The 23,324-nt window shown below is 56.4% G+C and overlaps 2 protein-coding genes across 4 annotated transcripts in view; one reads left to right on the top strand and one right to left on the bottom strand.

Annotated features, from left to right (window-relative positions):
- ATAD2B (ATPase family AAA domain containing 2B) overlaps positions 1 to 1,184 on the top strand; it is a 230,279-nt gene extending 229,095 nt beyond the window's left edge. Inside the window, exon 29 of the transcript XR_004428482.1 lies at positions 83 to 1,184. The gene's annotated coding sequence lies outside the window, so the exon portion shown is untranslated. The remainder of the gene's footprint in view (positions 1 to 82) is intronic.
- KLHL29 (kelch like family member 29) overlaps positions 1 to 23,324 on the bottom strand; it is a 325,792-nt gene that overhangs the window by 17,041 nt on the left and 285,427 nt on the right. For all 3 annotated transcript variants that reach the window (XM_033176397.1, XM_033176399.1, XM_033176398.1), the window contains one exon: positions 6,305 to 6,443. In XM_033176397.1, coding sequence (XP_033032288.1) covers positions 6,305 to 6,443 — 139 coding nt within the window. The remainder of the gene's footprint in view (positions 1 to 6,304; positions 6,444 to 23,324) is intronic.

Below are 23,324 nucleotides of genomic sequence, written 5' to 3'. Positions count from 1 at the left end.
AGAGTGTGCATCGGGCTGGGGAACTGGGGGGAGCAGGGGAGGGACACAAATATATCAATCTGTTTATATCTGGTGTCTACAGGAATACAAAACCATTGCAAAGGCTCCTAAGGCCTGGCAGCCGCCCCTAAAGCTGGACCTGGAAGGAAACAGATAAGATGAAGCAAGAGTGACACCGATACATAAGTGACAGCAGCAGTGAAAACAGCCGGCGCGTCGGGAGTCCGGAGGCGGCCTCGTAGGCCGTCGGCTTGGCTGCCCTGTCCTGGCTCCTCCGAGCAGCCTTGCTTCCTGCCTGGAGCCCGGTCCTGCCTGGGGCTGGGCTCGGCCACGTGGCTGGGAAAGGACCTCTGTGGTCCACTCACTCGCTTCCGAGGAGGCCACAGGGCAAGACGCTTGTGATGGGTCCCTTGCGCGCACCTGTGGCTGGCGGTGGGGCTGTCGAGGTGTCCAGCAAGCGAGCAGGCTGGCTGCAGAGAGCCCAGCTGCTGGGTGTGTGGGTGGGCGGAAAGAGCATAGGACAGGGAGCTGGGGGCGCTGGGTGCCCGGGCTCTGCCACCGACAGGTGGGCAGCCTTGGCCTCCTGGGCCCTCAGCCTCCTCTTCTGCAAAACAAGAGGGTGGACCTAGATGAGGTCTGAATTCCCATGGAGATTTTGTGGCAGAGGCTGGAAAATGCCCTTCCCACGAGACTCTTCTCTACATGGCAGTACCTGAAACTCCACCATTAGAGCGACATTCTCTCAGGTCAGGCACCGCCCTCCCAGGGCCTCACCATAGGCATGGCCAGGAGGAGAGGGGGAGATGCAATCCTGCCACAGAGCCAGCGTCCAGGCTCCCTCCCAGGGCGGCCACGGTAGGCCGTCCCCACACAACGGCTCATCCCACCAGGACCCCAAGGCGCCTCTGCCTCCAAGCCCTGGGCTAGCCCAGAAGGCAGAGGGGGCAAGGTGTGGGCTCCACAGAGGGCCCTCCAAACCCCTGCAACACAGAGTGACTCCTAAAGTGACTTCACACACCTAGTCTTCTGCTGTTGGGATGGATTTCCATACCTCGGTGGCTTTGTTAAGTGTAAAAATAATCCACTACGTGATCACTTGAAACCACAGAAATCCTTAACACCCCCAGCCCCAGAGCCATCTGGTCAACCTTGTACTCCTGTCTTTGCTGCCTGGCCTCTCCTCTGCATGCCCCTCTGCCCTGTGGAGGTCACACTGGGCCACAGCCTGCTCCCGAGGCCCCCAGTCACTGCTGCCTTCACCTCTGGCCAGCTCCCTTGTCTACCCAGGAGTCCTCAGGTGGAGGAGCTCAAAGCCAGTGAAGGGCTGAGCCCAGGGGACTTCAGGATGTGCGAGCACACACGCACACAGATGCACTGTGGGGAGGGGTGCTGGGCAGATGGACAGTCCATGGCTGAGTGACAGGTGCGATGGGACCCACATGGCTGCTGAGGGGTGCTGCCTGTCTTGCCCACAGTCTGAGCCAGGGAGTGGGTCCTGGCCGCCAGGCGCAGGAGGAGGGGCACCAGGTGCCGTAGAGCATCGCAGGTGCTGTCTAGACTGAGAAGGACCCTCGGCTATAGGAGGCATGGCTGTGGCTCTGTTCCTCCTGGCCCCTTGTGAGGGCCACCTATGGGGTGGAGGGGGCGCTGGGCAGATGATCTGCAGGGAATGGCCGTAGAGGCACAGGGGAATGTGATGGGGGCTCTGTCAGAATCTGAGTTCAAGGAGGCGACGAGGCCCCAAAGGGCGAGGACTGTGCCTCCTACCAACACACATGGTTCTCATCCACACAGGCCTTTGTGCGTGGCCTGGAGAGCTGTGAGTGGGTGGGGGCGCCTCTCTATCCCTGAACACCAGACTGTCTTGGGACTGGACCCCAGTGCTCCTTAGGCCTCTTCCCTCTGAGCAGGGACCCCAGAGGGACACCCCCGTGATGGGTGACCCTGGTCCCTGAGGAGGGGACACAGGTGGCTGTACCATCCCTGCCCTGAGCCATTTCTTGTCCTGTCCTACTGGGCTCCATGGAGTGAATGGCTTGGGTGCTGCTGGCCCACCAGGTCACGACGTGGCTTTGGAGGGACTGCAGCAGGGCAGACAGGCAGCACTAACCTTCTCTATGAAGCTGACAAAAGGGGGTGGGGTGCAGAGTGAGGGGCAGGCTGGTGCTGCCCAGCCACACAGGCCCCATGGGGTCTGTCAGAAGACCAGAGCTTCCTGGAGTCACCTCCTTCTCAGGGTGGGGGTGCCCAGGAGAGGCCAGAGTTTGGGACGTAGGCTCTGCTCAGCAGAGGAATGGCTAGGTCCAACTACGGGGATGTTTGCAATCCCACCATAAGCCATGGACTCATCCAGGATTAGAAATGCCCTTCCTTTCAGACATCAGGTCGGAGGCGCTCATCCACCCTCACGCACCTCGGCGGTCAGATGTTTCATTTTGCAAGGTGGAACTGGGCACTGTCTGGAGCAATGGGCGGAATCCGTGGGCAGCGGCAGGTGAGGCACAGGCCTGGGGCAGGTGGCTGGTACCCAGCTCTGCTCAGAAGAGAGGACTCCGCCCGTGAATGAACACCTGGGCATGTCCTCAGCTGCACGACACATGCATGGGCATGCACGAGTTTCCCTGGGTCTTGGGGATTTGTATGGCTCAGGCCCACCCTTGGTAACTTGGCGACAGGTGTGGGTCATGCCATTGTGCCAGCATCCAAAGTGAGACATGGGAGTCTCGTTATCTGGCTTCCAAGCCACACCTGTCTACCAAGCAAGGTGGCAGGCGCTGCCACCCACACATGCTCAGGGAAGAGGGTGAAGGGTGTGGGGCTCTGGGCAGGACTTTGCTGGGACCCTTCTGCATGGCCACGGGGCCAGCCAAGCCCAAAGGGACTTGGCTGCACCCTGGGAGAGGACACTGAGACCCAGCGCTCCCACTCACGGTCTGACCGTCATCTTTACAAAACACACATCTGGTCGCAACACCCCCAGGCTCCTGTGACCCAGGTCCAGCCTCCCTCCAGCCGCGTCCCCTGCAAGTCACCGTCATGCCTGGCCCTGCAGCAACGTGGAGTCACCTGTGGGACCTGAGACCCCCTCCCGCCTTTCGACCTTGCTCTTCCCCACGTGTCTGCCCGGCCGATGCCTGTTCTTCATAACCCACATCAGATGCCACCTCTCCAAGGAGCCTCCCTGAATGCCCCTCCCCCACAGCCAGGCCCTTGGCCCACGAGTCTCTGAAGCGTCATCTCCGCTCGTCTCCTTGCCTGTCTGCAGCGTGTCCCCACCAGACTGTGGGCTCGGCTGGTGTTTGGTGTGAGTCCCGGCCCCAGGAGGGGCTCCTGTGTGTTTGCTGAGTGACTAGCGAGTGAATGACTTGGATTCCCACATTCTGTCCTGTGGCTCCAGGGCAGGGTGTCTGCACTGGGGTTGGGTCTGGCAGGCACTGTCCTTGCCAGGCTCGGGTGCTGGGTCATTGTCCTCCCTGGGGCTGGAGTGGTAGACACGTCACCTGTCCCAGGCTGGGGGTGGGAGTCTAGCCTGAGCCTCCAAGACAGGAAGCTCAGGGATGCTGGGACAGCAGGGAGGAGTCACCTGCCCTTGGCAGGGCTCACCCAGGGAGGGCCAATGTTGATCCCCACAGAGGTCTGCACTAGGACAGAGGTCCCAGAAATGGTCCCTACTCCCTCCCCTTACAAGAGTGCAGCTGCCTGAGGGGGAGCCACTGCTTGGGGTCAAAGGGCAGGGCCACAGCTCCGCACTGGGCCAGTCCGGCCGCTGCACAGTAAGTCTCCAGGGTCACGGATGTGAAGGAGACTGAAAAGACATGGTGACATCAGCTTCTCTCTTGACCACCAAGAATGTGAAATTCTCTATGATTTTACACGGCGGGAAAGGAAACCATCTTCCTGTAAAGATGTGGCTTTCTTCCTGAGAAGGCACTTGTTTGCACTCATCAGCACCAATGGTCATGTGCGCTCTTTGGCTGCAAACTAACACGGCGACCTTCAGTCACAGGGCACCCTGGGGCTTGGCTTTGGCTTCCCCTCCTTTTTCCTGTGTGACCCTCCTGTATGCTGAAAGCCCCCCAGCCCCGACTCTACAAACCTCAGACCTCTCTGGGTTCAGATCCATGCACCTGGCTGCCTACAGGCGGCCCAACCTGGGGACCTGGGCGTCCATCAGGCTGTTCAGCTTGACACGCCAGATGCTCAACTGCTCATCTCCCCAGCTTTCCCAACGCTGGCCTGTGGACCTGCTCTCCTCCCTGTGACCTCTGGTGCCCATGACACCTCAGCTTCTTGGGTGCTGGTGCTTGCACGTGGGAAACCTCTCCGTCCTGGTCCTGCCCATCCTCTGCCCATCACTCTGAGGTGTCAGAGCTGCAAGGAGACCTGGGCATCATGTGAACCAATTCTGATTGATAGATGAGAAAGCCCAGGGTGCAGGAGAAGAAGTGACCAGTCTGAGGTCACAAGACAAGTGGCAGAGTCAGGTGTAGGACCCAGGTCTCCTACCTGCAAAGGCGGGGATGTCCTCTCTCCTCCAGCCCCATCCTTTCTGATCAGGGCTACCGAGACACATCCTACTGTTCTCCCGCCTTCAGGTGGGTGTCCCTTCCTCACTGCTCTGGACATTACCCACCTCAGACCATGCCCAGGTCCTAGCATGGGGTCAGGGCTTGCCTGCCCCAGCGCAGCCCCCTCTGGGAGGGCCATCTGCCCCACCCTGCCCTTCCCCACTCATGCCCCACCCCCGGCCTGGGATGCTCTTCCTCCCTCTTATCAGCCCAAGAAGCCTTCACTACTTTGGGTTCCCACCTAGCACATGTTCTTCTCTGTTGCGTGCAAGTCTGGCTTTCAATGTGTGGTCTCTGAAAGCCATCGGAGGGCCCCGTGCTGCTCTCGCCCACCACGTTCTAGCTGGGGACTAGGCTGCCGCTCAGCACTGACCTGCCCCCTTTCTGTCCTCTCCAGCTGGTTTGGAGCCAGGCCCAAGACCCTAGGACGCTCATCCGTGATCCGGCAGCCAGATGCGGGCCCCCGCTTCCAGGATTTGTCAAGAGTGGAAGCACAAAGTCCTCCCCGGCCTGGTGAGGGCACTAGACATGTCCCTTCACCCCAGACCACATGCCCCTAACCCCTGTGCTTGGACAGAGAGAGCCCAAGCACCGGGGGCAGGAGACCCAAGGTGTCCATGAGATGGGAAGTCCCAAAGAGCCTGCCCCTTCCTGCGAGGCTGAGGGCCGGCATGTGGCCAGGCGGAGCCCGCCCACAGGGCAGCTGGGCTCTATGTGAAAGGACGGATCGGAGAGGAGATGCCAGCCAGGGATCCATCCTGAAACAAAACACAGTCACTCCGGGGTTAGTTGGCAAGTCCAAACACAGCATTGGGAAGCAGAGGTCCTGTCCTCCCTCTGAGCACAGTCCTGGCTCAGCGTCTGCCCCGGAGAGGCTGCAAGGCAAGAGGAGCAGCGGCGTTAATCTGCTGAGGGCTGAGAGAAATGTGAGCGTTACCCTGGGCTGGCCCCTTGGCTGCTCTCCCTTACTACGGAGCTGGAAGGTGGCCCCTGACTTCTTTGCAAAGGTATGAAGCAGACAAATTAAAAAAATCAACATAATGGAGAAAAGAAAAAGAAGATGCTCATGCACCAATAAGACTCATTCAGGTAGAAATAGCCAGGGCAGAGGGCAGGAGGGAGGGAGCAAGGGTTGAGAGAGACCGTGTTTAGGACACACCTGGTCTATGCTCCACAGCGCCGGTTTGGGCTCAGTGCACAAGGATCAGACATGCAGTGTGGCCCAGGCTTTGCTACAAGTCTCTTCTCCCCGACTTGGGCTGGGGAAAAGCGGCCCCGGGGGCACCCTGTGCTCCTCAGCAGGGATGGCCTGATCGACGTGCTTTCCTGGCATTAGTCATCACTGACAGCAGGGACGACGGCACTGGGGATCCTGCTCTGGTCCAGTGGGGGCAGTGTGCAGTGATCCCTTAAAATGGAGCCTACAGTCCCCCTAATCTCAGGGAGGGCTTGTGAGCCACTGAGAACCTGGGATCTCAGGGGTGGGGCGGGGTGTTGTCTACTGCTGGCAGAGGCCCCTGGTGACCAGCAAGGCTGTGGCTGGGGGCAGATGCTGGGGCAGTGGCTGCTCTGAGGCTGTGTGTGAGAGGGTACTGGGAGGAGGAGGAGAAGAGATGGCTACTGGCTCTGTGACAGGGAGTCACGCTTCAGGAACCTGCAAGAGAGGGGAAGAGAAAAGCGACACAAAAGCGTCCTACAAAGGAACAGACCCGACCACAGCTGGAAGGAAGGCAAACCTTTGAATCAGGTCCTTGAAATACAAGCTGCAGGAAGCTAGAACATTTTGGTGGACTTCAAACTCTCTGCCTTCAACAACAATTTTCAGGTCTGTAAACGCTTTCGCTCTGCGTTGCTGGTTCAATTCCTTCAACATTTCTGCAGAACAGAGAAGACAGACAGGGCCAGGTTCCCATTAAGAGTTTTTTTTTTTTTTAAATTAAAAAAAGTATTTTTTTTTCTTTCAAGAAGTAGAGAAATAGGAAATACTTGATATTGTTTCTTGGCAAGACTGGCTCAACACTGACAGTCAAAAGAAGTCACAAACATAATGCATAAACAAGCAGCCACTGGGAGGGGCTAATAACCAAAGGCATCACAACTTCAAAAAGCAAAAAAACCAAACATGATACAAAAAATCAAACCCAGAAATTGAAAGGTTGGGGGAGAGATTCCCATACTGACGATTGGAAACATAGAGAATACATTATCACAGACAACTAAAAACTGTTAAATAACCACGGAGCAAGTTCTCCAAATGCCAATGGGTGCCGATGTATTGGAGACCAAGTCAAGCATGGCATTGTGATGTAAGATGGGCTGGATATGGTTCAAAGGAATCACAACCACAAAACCTGCAAAAACAGCGTCCCTTATGTTAGACACTCACAGCCATGGCATGGGAGCAGACCCCGAGAAAGGAAGGGGCCATGGGAGGCCTGGCAAACACCTCCTTCTGTTTCACATTTGTGGGAACTTTTCGGGAAAGCAAGCAAGCAAGGGACAGGGACCCTCTGCGCCTCCTCCCATGTCCCAGGCAAGTCTCTCAGGACGTCCACCCTCTCCTGGGCTTTGACATTGGGCAGAGCCTGCTTTACAGCCCAGCAGGTCCCAGGAAGTGGCCTCAGAGGCTCCCACTCTGCTGCGCACCTACCTGTGCCTGGTGTCTCGGACCTGGGGCTGGCACAGACAGTGCCCGGGCCCATGGGCTCCAGACCTGGGGATGTCAGAAGCTTCTCCCAGACCCACCCCAAGGCTTAGAAAGGAGAAGGAGGGAAGAGCCTGCCAGCCACCCTGTTGGGGTTGCACACTCTCTTTCACTGGCAAAAGTTAGGGCCTTCAGGTGACCACTGCTTCCCATAGCCTTGCCTCATCTGCCTGCCCCCAGGACTGCCCTTAATGTTGCTGGTAGCTGTGCATCAGAGGCCCTGATCCTTGGGCCAGAACGACCTGTCTTCAGGCCAGGCGATTTCCCTTAGCAGATGTATGGGAGAGGGTGGCCTGCAGAGCTGAGCCCTGCTCTTCAGCACCCCCTGCCATCGCCCATGCTCCAGCCTCATTGGTTATCGCTGTCCACATGGGCCAGGGCTGGCTGCCCGCCAGGACTTCTTCCTGGCCCCAGCCCTGCTTCTGACACTTGGCCAAGCCCCTTTGCCTCTCTCAGCCTCATACTTCTGTATCTGTAAAATGGGGATTGAGGATCCTGCTTCAGCTCCCTGACGGCCAGGCAGGCCCTTTTGGTGAGGACACACTGGGCTCTGCTGAAGACCAAGGAAGACTGTGGGAGGGGCTCCTGGAGAATATGCCACATGCACGTTCAGGCAGTGGGGTCGGGGGCCCTGCCTTCTGGGAGCCATGGGCAAGGCCGAATCACTGACCCCGCCAACCCCAAGTCACGCTGAGTCTGGAGTCGTAGCAGAGCATCTCCAGGGGTGCGGAAGGGGGCTCTGGCTGGGACTTCAGGAAGGATCTACATGGGGCGAGCTCAGACCCGGAGCAAGGAGGGTGGGAGCTAAGACAGAGACCAACAGGCTCAGATCACCAGCGGGAGGGTGCGGGAGGGCGCAGAAGCACGAGGGGGCTGGTGCAGGTGGACAAAAGGGCCCCAACAGGGAACACAATGAGGCGGTGGGCGGGGCCAGATTGCAACAGTCTTGCCTGGGAGCTGCAGCTTCATCCAGGGCACCAGGGAGCCACTGGGGATTCTGGATAGGAAGTGGTGAGGTTAGACTTGGGTTTCAGACAAATCCACACAGAGGCAGGATGGGGAGTGGCTTAGGAAGCCAATGGGAGGCAAAGAAGTGCTGTGAGGAGAGTTGAGCCTCGAAGCTAGACCTGAGGGTGAACCTGCACTGGGCCTCCTATCAGCTGTGTGACCTTGGGAAAGGGGACCTACATTCCCAGAGCCTCGGGGTCCGCACTTGTTGAAGGTTCCGTAAGACAGCATGTGGCCGGCACACAGGGAGCTCAGCGTGGGGGAGAGTGCAGTGCTGGTGACGGTGACGGAGGCTGGAATTACATAGCAGCAGCACGACAGAGAAACAGGAGTGTGTGGACCCCGTGGGGCTCAGTGCAGGAAGGAAGTGGGGAGGCAGAGGCGTGGAGACCATTGACGGGATTTTGGAGGGGATGGTGGTGGGACATCAGGAAGGGAGGGAACTAGAAGATCAGTTGTGGGGTGGGGCCTGTGGGACACCCGGGGTTTGGGGTAGGAGGCAGTGGATCGAGGCCTGGGCTGGAGAGAGCCTGGCGGTGCCTGCAGACAGCCCGGGCACAGGGGAGACAGCACAGGGCCAGTTGTAGGGCCAGGCTGGATAAGGCTCAGCTGCCGTACTCACACCCGTCTCCAGAAAGTCACCAGCTGAATTAATGCCCAAACCATGAGCCAGGTAGATGACATCACCTTTTTGAGTGGAGCGAGGTAGATGACGTCACCTTTTTGAGTGAAGTGGTAGGGGAGGGGAGAGGATTCTGGGCTGGGATTCTGAAGACCTGGATCCTGGTTCTTGTTCCAGCATTGCCACTAATTGGTGTGTGACCCTGGGCCAGCCACCCCAGCTTTCTGAGCCTCCGTTTCCTCTAGCACAGAAGGGCAGCAATAACTGCTCGGTAGCCCCCTGGGTGTCACACTGCAGAGAGTGACAGATGTGGCCCCACATGCCTGCTGAGTTAATCGGTGCTTAGGGGCCTGGAAAACACAGCAGCACACACATGCCTACTCCTTCTGGACCCGAGGCATCCCGAGGGTTTCTGAAGACCTTCCCTTCAAATCGAGGTCCCGGCAGTGATTCTATCATCAGCAGCCCCAGCCCCGGCCGTGACACCTGCTGCTCCAGGAATTCTGCAGCCAGACCTGGAAGGCGCTTGGAGGTTCAGATGTCCCCCTCCTAATGTAGGTGCTTTCTGTTCTCTCTGAATCTCACTTGGTGGAAATCTGGATTTAATAGTTGGGGAAGATTATTCACTTTCAGAAGAATTTGTCAATTTATGAAAGCGCTCACCAGGGGACTCCTTTTCCCAGCAGGCCCCAAGTGCATTCCAGGTATCGATCGGCTGGTGTGTGCGGGCTGCTGCCCACTGCCTGCCCAGCTGGCAAAGCAGGCTCTCAGGCTGTGCCTGTTGGGGGGTGGCAGACCCAGAATCCACAAGGGGGCACCAGGACCCGCTGGGCACAGGCTGCCCTCCTCCCTGCCCCATGTTTTGGCAAAGGACACTCCCTGATCTCTGAGGAGCTTCCAAGTGAGGTGTGTGGGGGTGCTGTGAGGAGGCCTTCCAACAACAAGGCCTGTTCCCAGGTGTGGGGAGGTCTGCAGGCCTCAGGGCTGGGTCTTCACAGTGGCCTTCCAGAAGCACCTGGCACCCTGCACTATTCTGCTGCTCCAGGTTTCTGTGGGAGAAGATGGCCCAGAGACCCTACGGCCTTCTCTGGATGGAGGCTCGTTGGGGTCTGGCGAGCGGAGTGCTGGCAGCTGAGCCCACCAGGTGGGGTGAAGACTTGGCCTCAGCATCCGTCCCTGTTGGCCAGCCCCAGGGGTTGTTTCTGGGTCTCCCCGGCTTTGAGCGGGCCACCCGCCTGCGTCTGTGGGACGGCACACCCTGGCGCTGCTCACTGAAGTGGCTGCCCCCAGGCTCAGATTTTTGTCCCAGGCCTCTTTGCCCCTTTTCCCACTTCCTCCCGCACGCCCAGGATGCTCGACTCAGCATGGAGCTTCTCTTCCCACGGAAGACGGTCCACTGCCCGCATTCTGCAGGCCTTCCCCGGACTCCTCCCACCCCTCGTCACACCAAGTCCCATCTTTTTACCTCCTAGAATTCTCAGGATCCAGCCGCTCCTGCCCCGGGCCCTTCAGCACCCTGAGTGAGCTGCCTTCATCTTTCGCCTGAGTCACTGCAACAGCCTCTGAGGACGCCTCCCTGTTTCCAGCCTGTCCCCCTCCAGGCCACCTCCACACTGCAGCTCCTCACAGCCTCTGGCCGCACACATCCTTCAGGGCTGAGCAGGGGCAGGACGGCCCCTTGCGGGGGTCTCCCCGTTCCCTCAGCTCCTCCTCCACTCCCAGGGGGCCCTTTGCTCCCCAGTGAAGCTTCCATGCACCCCACACACGTCCCCACTCCAAGTCTCCATCCCCTCTGCCTGGATCTTCCATCCCCTTCCTCCATCCGGCCAAGCAGTATTTATCCTTCACCGTCAGGGCAAGTGTTATTTTGTCCTGGGCCTCTTTGCCTCCTTCCCCTCTTCCTCCCATACCCCTGCCCTCCACCCTCTCTCGCAGGCTGGCAGAGCAACCTGTGCTCACTTCTTTACAGATACTAGGAGTTGTAATTATTTATTTACATGTCTGCCTCCTGCACTAGACTGTGTTTTATTTATATTTTTATCTTCAACACTCAGCATAGGGCCTGGCATATATATAGCCAGTGTGATGGATGGCAAAAATTCTTTGTAGCTTCCCCTGTCAAGAGGTGGAGATGATTTCCCCACCCTTTGAATCTTGGCTGGCTTTGTGATTTGCTTTGGACCACAGAATGTGGTGGAAGTTGACCCTGTGTAAATGTGAGCCATGGCCTCAAGAAGCTTTGCACTCTTTCACTCACTCTCCAGGGACCCCTGGCACCACCACCACAGGAGCGAGCCTGGGCTAGCCTGTTGGAGCGTGAGAGACCGCGTGGAGCAGAAACGAGCTGTCCCAGATGAGACATTTAGACCAGCCAGTCTCTGCCAGTATCAGCCAGGCTGACCTAGATCGGCTGCGTGTATCCCAAACTGCCAGGCCAGGATCACAGTCTAAATAAGTGGCTGTTGTTGAAACACTCAATTTTAAGTCACTCAATTTAGAATTGTTCGTGAAACAGCAAGAGCTAACTGATACACAAAGCATGAATAGATGATGGACTCCAGTGCTCAGGGAACTTTCCCTGTGTTGGTTTCACCTTTGCTAGTACAGTTTGAGGCTAATTCTTTTTTTTTTTTTTTTTTAAGTTTTGGTAAAATGTACCCATTTTAAAGTGTCCAGTTCAGTAGTGTTAAGTATATTCACACTGTTGGGCAAACCACTGGAATCCTTTTCATCTTCACGAACAGAAACTCCACACCCATTAAACAACCACTCCCCACCTCCCCTCCACCCAGCCCCGGCAACCATCATTCTACTTACTGTCTCTGTGAGTTTGACTATTTTAGACCCTCTCATAAGTGGAATTATGCAATGTTTGTCCTTCTGTGAGTGGCTTTATTTCACCTAGCATAATGTCCTTAAGGTTCAACCACATGGTAGCATGCATCAGGATTTCCCTCCTTTTTACGGCTGGCTAACATTCCACTGTATGTAGATACCACATACTGTTTAACATTCATCCTTTGATGGACACTTGGGTTGCTGCCACCATTTTGCTATTGTAAACAATGCTGCTATGGGCACTTATTTAGACTGTGATTCTGGTTTGGCAGTTTGGGCTACATTCAGCAGATCTAGGTCAGGCCTGGCTGATATTGGCAGAGACTGGCTGGTCTAAATGTCTCATCTGGGACAGCTCATTTCTCCTCCACGCGGTCTCTCATGCTCCAACAGGCTAGCCCAGGCTCGCTCCTGTGGCAGTGGTGCCAGGGGTCCCTGGAGAGTGAGTGAAAGTGAGCAAAGCTTCTTGAGGCCATGGCTCACATTCAGTTCTCACCCCTGAGTTATGGACCAGATATCCCCTCTAGCGACCCGTCTCAAACCCCGTTCATTCTAAGTGGTTAGTATAAAATGGCTCTGTGGATGCAGCAGCAATAGGCATGAGGGAATGGGGACTTGAGGAGGCCCTGCCTGGGGCTGGATGCTTTGCCTAGAGGAGAGTGAAGCCACAAACAGAACCAAGGCTGGAGATGAAGTTGCAGCCAAACTTCTGCATATTTTTCACCAAACGACATAAGTTATTTGTCAGAGACTAATGGGCTCCTTCCAGCTGGACTATAAGGGCTGTGTGAGATGGTAATAAAGAGGAAGAGATGTCAATATTAAAAGGCAAAGAATTTCAGTGGCTTTGCCGCAGAGAAGTCCATTAAATCAGAGCCTTGAGAAAGGTTGTGTGGCCAAATCATTTTTTTCAGAGCTCAAGTAAGAACCCAGCTAGGTGATAAATGCTTCCCATCCCATTGGTATGTATGACACATATTTGATAAAAGGCCTGAAAAAATTATAAACTCAGAGCAGTTGTGAAATATACTGAGAAAGCCCAGCGAAGACAGTGTCAGGCAGGCCCATAGGGCAATTCATCCAGGAGCAGTGAGGCCGACGCATGCTGACACTGTGGGGACAAATGGAGGCTTTACGCAAACAGAGCATCCCGCTGCTGCTCCACGCGCCTCCCGAGCGGAATGTTGCCCTCCCTCCCCCGTCTGATCAGATACGCATTTCTTCCCCTACTTCTTTTCCAAAGAAGAGTTGGCCTCAGAATGAACCTTGGAGGCCAAGAGCAGGCTCCAGCTTCCAGGTGAGACAGAATGAAACCACCTGTGGGCGGTACCTGTGGATCCCTCATCCAGCCTGAGTCGGACGTGTGACACCTGAGGCCCCACGCAGGCAAACCCTCCTAGGAACCGTGAAACACTCTGACTTCTTGCCTGGACTTAGGGTTTTAGTGAGGAGCCTTTCTGGCTTTCCTGTTGTCCAAATGGGAATTTCTGCCATTTGTCTAAAAGGGAGCCAAAGTCCTAGGAACAGTCACAACCTCTCCCACTAGCCTGCCATTTCCAAACTGATGACACTGGATGACAAGGCCTATTTACTGAGCAGTGATATCTGGCCCCAGAGGTCCCCTCTGTGCCTACAGCCCCTGACCCAGGGCTGCACATCCGTGGGTGTGGGTGGGACTGAAGACTGCCTTCCAGCTGGAACAGTCTCATGTCCTCTAAGATGACAGAAAATTCACTTCTATTTTTCTCCTTAACATTTTTTGAAATCATCATAAAACTAACAGAAATATTCCCTTCTCTTTCCCTGGGTTTGTGCCCTTGACCCTTAGGTCCAAGGACTGAACAGAGGCAGCTGCCAGCTTGGGCCGTGGGTAGTGCGACTGGGAGACCTAGATCTAGTCACAGATTCACCTCAATCCTCCTGTGACCTTGAGTGGGAGCTCTTTCTTCATCTAGGGTCCACCAGACCAACGACTGCCTCGATCCCTTATTTCCAAACTCCTTACCGTGGGCTCCTGCAGGCTTCTATGACCTGACCTGACCTGTGCTCACAGCTTCATATTCTATCATGTTCCACACATCCCCCAACTCTAAGTTCACACCCAGTTCATCCTGTTCCTTCACTTTGAATGTTTGTTTCTCTTTCTGCCTTGGCCAAGGTTTCTCCTATACTTGCTTCCTAGGGTCCCATCCATTCCTTAAGCCTCACCCTATTATTATTATTATTTTGTAGAGACAGGGTCTCGCCATGTTGCTCAGGCTGGTCTCAAACTCCTGACCTCAAGTGATTCTCCTGGCTCGGTTTCTCAAAGCATTGGGATTACAGGTGTGAGCCACCATGCCTGGCTGTAAGCCTCGCTTAAAATCCCATCCTCCAAAAATTCTTACAGAATTCCCCAGTTGCCATTAACTTCACCCTCTCCTGTGGTCCCATGAGACCTGGTACCTTCATTGGAGTAGAGACCTTTGGCTGCCTTATTATGGAGGAATGTCTGTCTGTCTGTCCATCTCCTTTCTAGTTTGTGATCTTCTGGAGGGCTTGTCTCTCTGACCCCCTGAACACCTGGCACCATGTTTTGCACAAAAAGTTCCTTTCTGATTGGAATTCATTGTGGGTTATAGACCACATGCAGATGTGTGCTGGGGGTTAGATGACATTCCCTCAAATGTGATCCACTGAAACTATTTGAAATACCACAGTTGTGTGGAATCGGATGGACAGAATGTAAAAGTCAAGCCCCTCTAACTTCAGGCAACATTGGTGCTAATAACGGCGATAACCCTGCAATTCGTATGCAATCTGCAGTTGCTAAAGCATTGGCACATTAATTATTTAGGTCCTCCTCGGGGAGAGATTTAATTATCTGTTCAGCTCCAACGGCTTTGAAGAGCCTTAAATGGTCTTCCTGGGAAGAAGTGACCACCCCAGCAGCCGCCAAACACAGGTGCAGCCTGGAGCCCTTGAGGCCACTCTGCAGAACAGGGTTCTCTCCAGGCTTTGGGTCCTAGCTGCCTGGATCATAAGATCTACCCCCCTCCCGCCTCCCCCCCAAAAAAAGCCAAAAACAGATCATCTTCCTGGACAGCTCGTGCCCTGTGGGCTCAGAGTAGGAGTCAAAGGGTACGGTCTCTTGTTTAGGAAGGAATGGAGGAGGACAGGGGGCAGAGTGTCAGGATCCCATCCCCAGCCCAAGGAACCTGGCCAGAGGGTGGGCACTGCAGAGGTGGGGGTGAGTCCTGAGCTAAGCAGGGAAGGCCATGGGCAAATTCCGTGGCTGCCGCTGGAGCAAGTGCCTGGTTTGGTTGACACTAGCAGCATGTAGTCCCTCCTGCCTCCAGCAAAAAGGCTGCCATTTGGCTCCTTCCCCTGCTTGGAGGATGGAGGCCGAGGGATGATGGGAATATTCCGAGCAGGAGAGGAGGAACATGTCATGGGGTGAGGGCAGGGCTGAGAGACCTTGGGAGAAGGCCAGGGCTCGGGAGACTTGGGTGAGAAATAGGGTCAAGGCCGGTAGTGTTAAGAGTTCTAGAGTGGCCGGAGCTGGAGGTGGAGGGGACTTTGTGTGGGGAATTAAACATCCAGGGGAGTCAAGGCAGGACCTGGAAGAGCTCTGTGGGGCCTGGAAGCCTGAAAGTGGCTGGGGGAGGGCCAGGTGAGGAGCCAAGGCAGATGAGAGCAGACAGAGGGGCAGGCATTTAGGGGCAGGGTGGCCCTGCCATCCTTTTGTGAGGTAGCTGGCTAGAACTTGTTACCAGGAAGTGGGGTATCCTGAGGTGCCTTGAGGAAGAGACTCGAATCTGGCCCCAGAAACTGAGCTGAATCCAATGTCTGGGGTGGGGGTGAGGGTGGGTGGGTCTCACTCCTACCCCGTGCTCATAGCCCTCCATGTCTTCATGTGGAATAACTGTGTTCTGTCTGCAGCATTATCTATTTAGAGGTGCTGCTTCTTTTCCATTGGAGGCTGGGCTCTTGGAAGATGGGGTGGTGCTTGGCTGGAGGGATTGAAGAAGCCAGGATAGATAGTTGGGGCCAAATGCAAGAGCCAAGTTCAGCACCTTGGAGAGCTCTGAGTGCCCTGGGGTCAGGCCAGAATGCCAGGGGAGCTCTATAGAGGTTAGAGGGTGCCCTGGAGCAGCTGACGACGTCCACCGCTGAGTGGGGCTGGGGCCCTGACATCCTCCTTCAGAGGCAGACTCAGACACCGAGTTCTGGGAACCTCAGATGGCTTGTGTCTGTTTGGCCCCTTCGTTTATTCATTAAACTGCTGTTTCCTGTGTGCCGGGCACTGGTTGGGGGAGAAGGGGGTGCTGGGGTCACATGGAAATTGGCACGTGTGCAGAGCTGGGAGAGCTCACAGTTTAACAGGAGACACACTCACAGAGCGTGTGTCTGCCTGGAATGCCCTGCAAGAGGAGTCTGACTGGGGCAAATGCTGGGCGGATGTGGCACCAAGGAGGGGATGGCTCGTTCTACCCGACGGAGCTGAGGAGAGTGTCTGTCCACAGGGAGGGTGATGGTCAAGGGAAGACTCAAAAGGTGAGCAGGAGCGCCCCAACTAGCTGCAGGGGCGAGATGTGAACACACAGGCTGAGGTGTGAGAGGGCCACGTTAGGGACTGAAGGTCACTGGTATGGCTGGCATGTGCTGTGTGCACACATGGCTGTGTGCACGCATGTGTATCTACATGTATGTTCAAGCATGTGGTGGGTACAAAGGTGTGGGTGTGAACATATGGTGTGTGCAAGCCCGTGGATGGGTGTGTATGCACCCCTGTATGTATGCCAGTGTATATGTGTGTGTGTGACGGCATGTTGTGTGGGTGTGTGCATGCACCCCTGTGTATGTGCCCGTGTAGGGGTGTGTGTGCATGTGAGCATGTGGTATGGGTGTGTGTATGCACCCCTGTGTATGTGCCCATGTAGGGGTGGGTGTGTGAGAGAGGATGTGGTATGGGTCTGTGTACACACCCCTGTGTATGTGCCCATGTAGGGGTGGGTGTGTGAGAGAGGATGTAGTATGGGTCTGTGTACGCACCCCTGTGTATGTGCCCGTGTAGGGGTGTGTGTGTGTGTATGTGAGCATGTGGGATGGGGGTCTGTACGCACCCCTGTGTATGTGCCGTGTAGGGGTGTGTGTGTGTGAGCATGTGGTATGGGGGTCTGTACGCACCCCTGTGAATGTGCCCGTGTGTGTATGTGTGTGTGTGAGCATGTGGTATGGGGGTCTGTACGCACCCCTGTGACTGTGCCCGTGTGTGTATGTGTGTGTGTGAGACAGCATGCGGTATGGGGGTGTGCACGTGCCTGTATGTGTATGTACATGCAAGCATGTGGTGTGGACGTATGCATGCACCCGTGTATGTGTCTGTGTCTGTGTGTGTGAGGAGGGGTGTATGTGTGTCTTCGTGTGCACAGTGCATGTGAGCACGTGGTGTGGGCGTGTGTGCCCATGTCTGTGTAGTTGTGTGTGGGAGACAGCACGTGGCATGGGTGCGTGTCTGCGCCCTTGTATATGTGTGTGAGTACAAGGCCTCTGCATATGAGAAGCAGAGGGAAAAGCTGCAGATCAAGGCAAACCTGTATCTGACACTGAACCAAGCAAACCAACTTGTCTTCTTTTTCCCACCGGAGGCTGGGGGGCCCACATCAGGTTTGTCTCTGACACTGAAAAGGTTGCTGGAAAGCAGCTGCGAGTGGCCTGTCCCTGCACGTGCGCACCCACCTCCCCACGCTCCACGTGCGGGCCCACCTCCCCACGCTCCCCTGGCCTGGGGCTTGCTTTCTCACACCACCATGAGCTCCCTTCTTCTGGGCTGCCCCTGCCATTCCAGCCCATTCTGACCCCTCCTCTGAATTTCCCAGGCCTTAGGCAAGCACCCAAAGCATATCATCAGGTGCCACGAGGCACAGGGCCCCAGGCCGACACCTGGAGCCGGGGTGGGGTGAGAGCTGCGGAGGAAGCAGGGGCAAGAGGTAAGCAAGACAGCTCCTGTCCTGGGGGAGGACACAGCTCAGTGCAGACACAGGTGCCCACAGTGAGGAGCTGGATGAGAGAGCTGCAGGATGGTCAGCTGTGGTGCTAGAGGCCTTCTGAGGAAAGAGGGGTCGGTGGCCAGGGCCAGGGGGCCAGGAGTGGGGCAGGAAGCGCAGGGCTATGGGGCGACTGCTGGCTGTCTCCAGTGGAGAACCGGACACGTGAGAGGGGTGAGTCGCTCCGAATCAACTAGCTCAGCACCTCAGTGCATATTTACAGGCCTCCTTCATGCCAGGCCTGGACCATGGAGAGGAAGCCACTTTCTGTCCCCAAGGAGCTCAAATCTGGTGGGAAAGGAGCCACTGGAGTGGACAGAGGTGAGTTTGGCTGCTCAGCACTGGAACCCCTTCCTACTGGGGACAATCCCAAGATGTGGGGATCTGGGCCCTGTCACTGTGGGGGCGCAGGGGAGGTAGCTCCCTGGTAGCTGGCATGTGGCCATGAGGCCTGGGCTTGGCCGGTTGGGTGCTTCGGCCCCAGACTTCAAAGTTCCTTCAGGACTGCAAAGACAGTGATGACCATGTTGGCTGTGATGAACTTGCAAAGCTATGCTCCCCCAGGGCCTGGGCAGGCTCTGCCATAAGTGGCATTTATCATAGGCCTGACATATCCATGCATCTGTCCCAGTCAGGGCCTGGGATGCCAACCACAGGACCCAGCTCTGACAGCGAAGCAGAAAGGTATATATTGGAGGCTGGTGAACGAGGCTGGTAACTGGGGCAGGAATTGAGGCAGTGCAGCCAGGTCCGTCACAGAGACAGTCCCTCTGGGGTCCTACACAGGCACAGTCTCCCCTGGGAGCCTGCTGCCCTCCATTACCAGCCAGCAGGCAGCCCTGGGTTCCAGGAGTGGGTGGCTCTGCAGCTACCATGAGACCACCCCCTACTCTCTATCCATTCAGAGGCCCTGGCTGACTGGCCTCCACTGGGGGTCCTGGGGAGCTGGGTGAACACCTATTGTGGGGTGTGGGGAGGGGCTGGCTGGGAAGAGGCCGAGTGAGCAGCCTCAGGGCTTCAGCATCCAAAGCTGCAGATCCACAAGAACGGTGTGCTTTGGAAATAGAAGGGCTACAGGGACCTGGACAAGGAAATGGTATTCCTCCATAAGGGATGAGGAGCCCGACAGCCACAGATGCAAACCCAAAGCCTAAATTCTCATGTGCTCATGAAACCTCGCTTTGTTGTATTCTCCCTGGAGACCTAATCTTTCCAAGATCTGGCCAGCTACAGCTTTGGGAACGTCAGCCACCTGCACCAGGTGACAGGCTGGCTTAGAGAAGGAGTGGAAAGAGATTCAGGGAGAACTGGGGATAGGGGCAGGCAGGAGAGAGTCACAGGAGACGGGAAAACACGGGTCTCCTCCTCCTGCTTCAGTAAAAGCCATTATTTCCCAAGAATTCTGAGAGCCATAGTCCCAGCAAATAAATCAATAGTTTTAAAGGATTTGCAAGAATTAGTGAACCAGAGCCGGGAGTACAATCAGTTTAGTTACCTAGGTAAAGAGGGAAATGAAATGGAAACCCCAGACGCCAGGAGCTAATGGCAGCTCAGAACACTGCAAATCCCATCCAGGGAGGAGTCACAGCTGGGAGGATGTGGGGTTAGGAGGGAGGGGAGAAGAGAGAGAGAGAGAGAGAGTGTGTGTGTGTGTGTGTGTGTAGAGAGCCCTCCCCTCTGCCCACCCTGTGCCCTTCATGGTCTTCCAGAAGGAGTGTCTGCCCCTGGTTCTCTGTTTGTGCCCACCCCTCCTGCCCATCCTGGCCCGGGTCAGTTTACGGCAATACATCTGCCTCCTGCCATTTCAGTGGGGGTAAAAGCCCAAGAGTCATTTCTAGTTTTTCATATTTCTAACGACCTTTTAAGACTATACAAGTAATCTCCACATCATTATAGGAATATTAGAAAATCTTTATAGGCATGAAAGAAGAAAGTGGAATTGTGCCCTCCAGGTGATCCACCCCCTGCCGCAGGCCCTGGCACAGAGTCAGGGGGTCAGGTCTGCCTTAGAAGGCCTATGTCACGCCTGGGGCCCAGGGGGATCATCCAGTGGTGGGGAGTCAGCCCCTCATCCTGCCAAGGGTAGCACACTGCTTCGGTGCCCCCATGTAGCAGGCACGGTGCCCAGCACGGCTCCCTGCCCATCACACCGGTCGGCGAGTCCATGTTGTGCCCCAGCCTATGAGAAGGCACCCGGCCTGGTTCCATGAGGTTCCAGAAAGAACCAACAGATGGGCTGTACTGACATCCCCCTCCTCCCAACCCCCAGGTTGTGCCTGGTCTCCCCTCATCCCAGGCCAATCCCTCCTCCTGGGTGTGTGATCTCTGCCTGCTGAATTCTGTCTTCCAGTTAGCCTGCCAGCTCAGGTAGGTGGAGCCACCACCTTTCCCTCCCCTGATACTCCCAGAGCCCTATGCAGCCTCTGGCACTCACTGGGCTCCACGTGACGATCGACACGACTGAGACTCCAGATGCAGGAAGGAGAGGCCTGACTGGGCACATGGCCCATGCTCCAGGGCCTTCTGGCTCAATTCTCCCTGCGTGGGACCATTCATGTGTCCCTACCATTTCGGCTGAGCTTCCGGTTTTACTGACACCCATCTCTGCCTGGGTCCCTCCCCATATGCATTTAACTTGACAGTCTGTTTTTCTTGGGAAGCAGAACCTACCAGATTCTGTGATAATACCACGGCCCTGTTTTTACAAATCCATTGGACACAGTTACCCAAGAGTTGCTGTCCTGCACTGGCATGGCCAGGCCTGTGTACTCGGTTGCAGCCCCGGGTTCTGGGGGCCTCAGCTGTAAATGAGCTGGGCACCGGCCACTGTGCTCAGAGGCTGACCAGGGGTGGCAGGGCAGCCACACGGTGGGGGGACCATCCCCTACGTGAACACAAACGCGGAGAAGGACCAGTCTCCCCAGCAGGCTGTGTCCAGCACCGGCCACGGGTGCGGCTCACGGGACAGGGCCCCGCTGTGTGCCAGGCCCTGTGCAAGGGGCAGAAGTGATGCAACAACCTGGCTTTCTGCCCTCTCGGAGCCTTCTCTGCATGTACAGTTATCCGTTCAGTGGGGCAGGACTGTGCAGAAGGGAAACGGAGGCTGTGTGGGAGCCTGGAAGAGGAGGGTGGCACCTAGGCTATTCCCTCCGCCTGGGAATTCCTTCGTCCTCATTCAGAAAACATCTACCCATTCAGTAAGATCAGCTGCCACTCTGTGGTCCCACCACACTTGGTTCAGCACTCTGCTGAGTCTGTTTGCTTCTCTCTGGACCGGGGGTGGCTCATGGACAGGGACTTCCCGCACTGAGCACCCAGCAGGGGCAGAGAGGTGTCTGCTGGCTGAGTGAATGACCCTGACCAAATGGGAAGAGAGGGGCCTTCCTGGCCTGGGGGCACTGAGATGCTGCAGGCTGGCTGCGTGGGGGTCGTCACCAGCTGAGTCTGCAGTCCCCTGTGGTCACACAGAACCAGGTCCTCCTAGACTCCACAGTCCCCAGCCCAGGGATGAGGAAGGTGCTGCTCGGCCTGACATGAGAGTGGCCACTGCCTACCATGGGCCACGGCCTTCCTGCTCAGCTCAGCCTTGGTGGTGAATAGCGCTGTCCCTGCTGTGCCACTTCCGGGCTCTCTGGGCTCCCACACTCTGCTGTGGAGGCCCAGGCTGGCTCCCTCTCAGGGTGGGTGCTGCCTCTGGAGGGTGGAGGTGAGGGGAAGGGGCTGAGGGTGGCCCTGAGGGGTCTTGCTGGAGCAGCAGTGGGGACCACACACATCTGAGGGTTTGGGTAAGCAGGGGCTGCAGCCAGGCCTGGGGCAGGCTGGGGACAGCCTTTTCCCCAGCCTGGCTGGCCTGGGGGATCGGGAGGGTCTGCAAATCAAGCTCTGGGACTCCCTGAGGTTCCAGGAAGAACCCTGCCTGTCCCAGCAAAGGTGGATCCAGGAGAGGAGTGGGCTTGGCCACCTCGGCTGCCACCAGAATCTGCCCCTTCAGCTCCTATCTGTTCCCCTCTGTCCCTGGAGCTTCTGAAACCACTTCCCTCCTCCCTGGACTTCTGCAGGCTGAGGTATGACTGCTCTGTCTCCCATTAGCAAGGTCTGCAGCATTGCTCTGAGCAGCATCCTCCAATGTGGTGCACCTGCTCGACAGGGGTGCACAGGTAGGCGCTGGGGCAGGGGAAGTCATGGACTTGCTCACCACCCCGAAAAGCTCTCACTCCTCAGGAAAGCTCTCAAAAGCAAAGCCTGCATCTGACCGGTCTCTGCACCCCAGTGCCTAGCATAGCTTCTGGCCTCAAGCAGGTTTCAGGTAAGGTTTGAATGAGTGATTGAGGGAAACAGGTGCTGGCTTGGAGAAGGTGCTGTGAGATAGAAGGCACTGAGTGGGTCTTGAATGGACAGGGTTTGAGCCATCAGCCATGGAGGAAGGGCTGTCCACAAGCCGAGACTCAAGGTAGGGAAGCACAGAGCGACCAGGGATGCTACAGCTGGGCCAGCTGGGTGGGCGATGATGGAGGGAAGATGTCAAACAGCGAGGAGGAGAAAAAAATTACGCAGAGAGGGGCACGACCCTGGCAACAATTGCACTGAAGTGCTTTAGACATTTCCAGAAATCCAGTGTTCTTCTCCCCTGGGCAGCGCCTACAAGGGAAAGCAAAAGCCTGCAAGCTTCAGGGTCGTTCAGTGCCTGGCCCTCTCCTGGCCTGGAAAGACGAACAGAGGGAGGCCAGCAGGGCTGGGTGGTCTCCTGATCACAAGCATACATTTCCCAGGCATCTGGGCAGTGATGGAACTGTCAGCCTGGAAGTCACCTCGAAGGAGAAATGACCGTGTGCCTCAGACAGAACAGACCCCAGGCCCCAGTGTGGAGCACTCACTACCCAAGAGCTCAGGGTCCTAGGGGTGGAGTCCAGGGCCACTGGGTGGCAGGGCCAGGAGGCGCAGCCAGGTCTACACAGGATGGCACCGTGCAGTGGTGGTGATGCTGAGCAGGGCCCGGTGAGTGCTTGCTGGGTGATCGCCACGGGCTGGCATGGCACTGGCACTTCACATTCCTCATTGCTTTTGAGTTTTGGGAGAGGTGAGGTGACCTGCCCAGTGGAGGGAGGCTGATCTGACATCTGACATAGGCCTGTCCTGTCTCGCATTGGTTCCTGGCCTGTATACTGGGCTCACCTGGAGGCTTTAAAAACATACAGAGGCTCGGCCAGGCGCAGTGGCTCAAGCCTGTAATCCCAGCACTTTGGGAGGCCGAGACAGGCGGATCACGAGGTCAGGAGATCGAGACCATCCTGGCTAATACGGTGAAACCCCGTCTCTGCTAAAAAATACAAAAAACTAGCCGGGCGTGGTGGTGGGCGCCTGTAGTCCCAGCCACTTGGGAGGCTGAGGCAGGAAAATGGTGTAAACCCGGGGAGCGGAGCTTGCAGTGAGCTGAGATCCGGCCACTGCACTCCAGCCTGGGCAACAGAGTGAGACTCCGTCTCAAAAAAAAAAAAAAAAAAAAAAAAAACATACAGAGGCTCAGGCTTCACCTCACCAAGTTTCTGATTCACGAG

The sequence above is a fragment of the Trachypithecus francoisi genome, unplaced genomic scaffold (genome assembly GCF_009764315.1).
Source record: "Trachypithecus francoisi isolate TF-2019V2 unplaced genomic scaffold, Tfra_2.0 Lachesis_group17, whole genome shotgun sequence".
NCBI classification, from domain to species: Eukaryota; Metazoa; Chordata; class Mammalia; order Primates; family Cercopithecidae; genus Trachypithecus; species Trachypithecus francoisi.
Note: the sequence above shows the minus strand (reverse complement) of the source record. Positions and strands in the feature narration are given on the sequence as shown.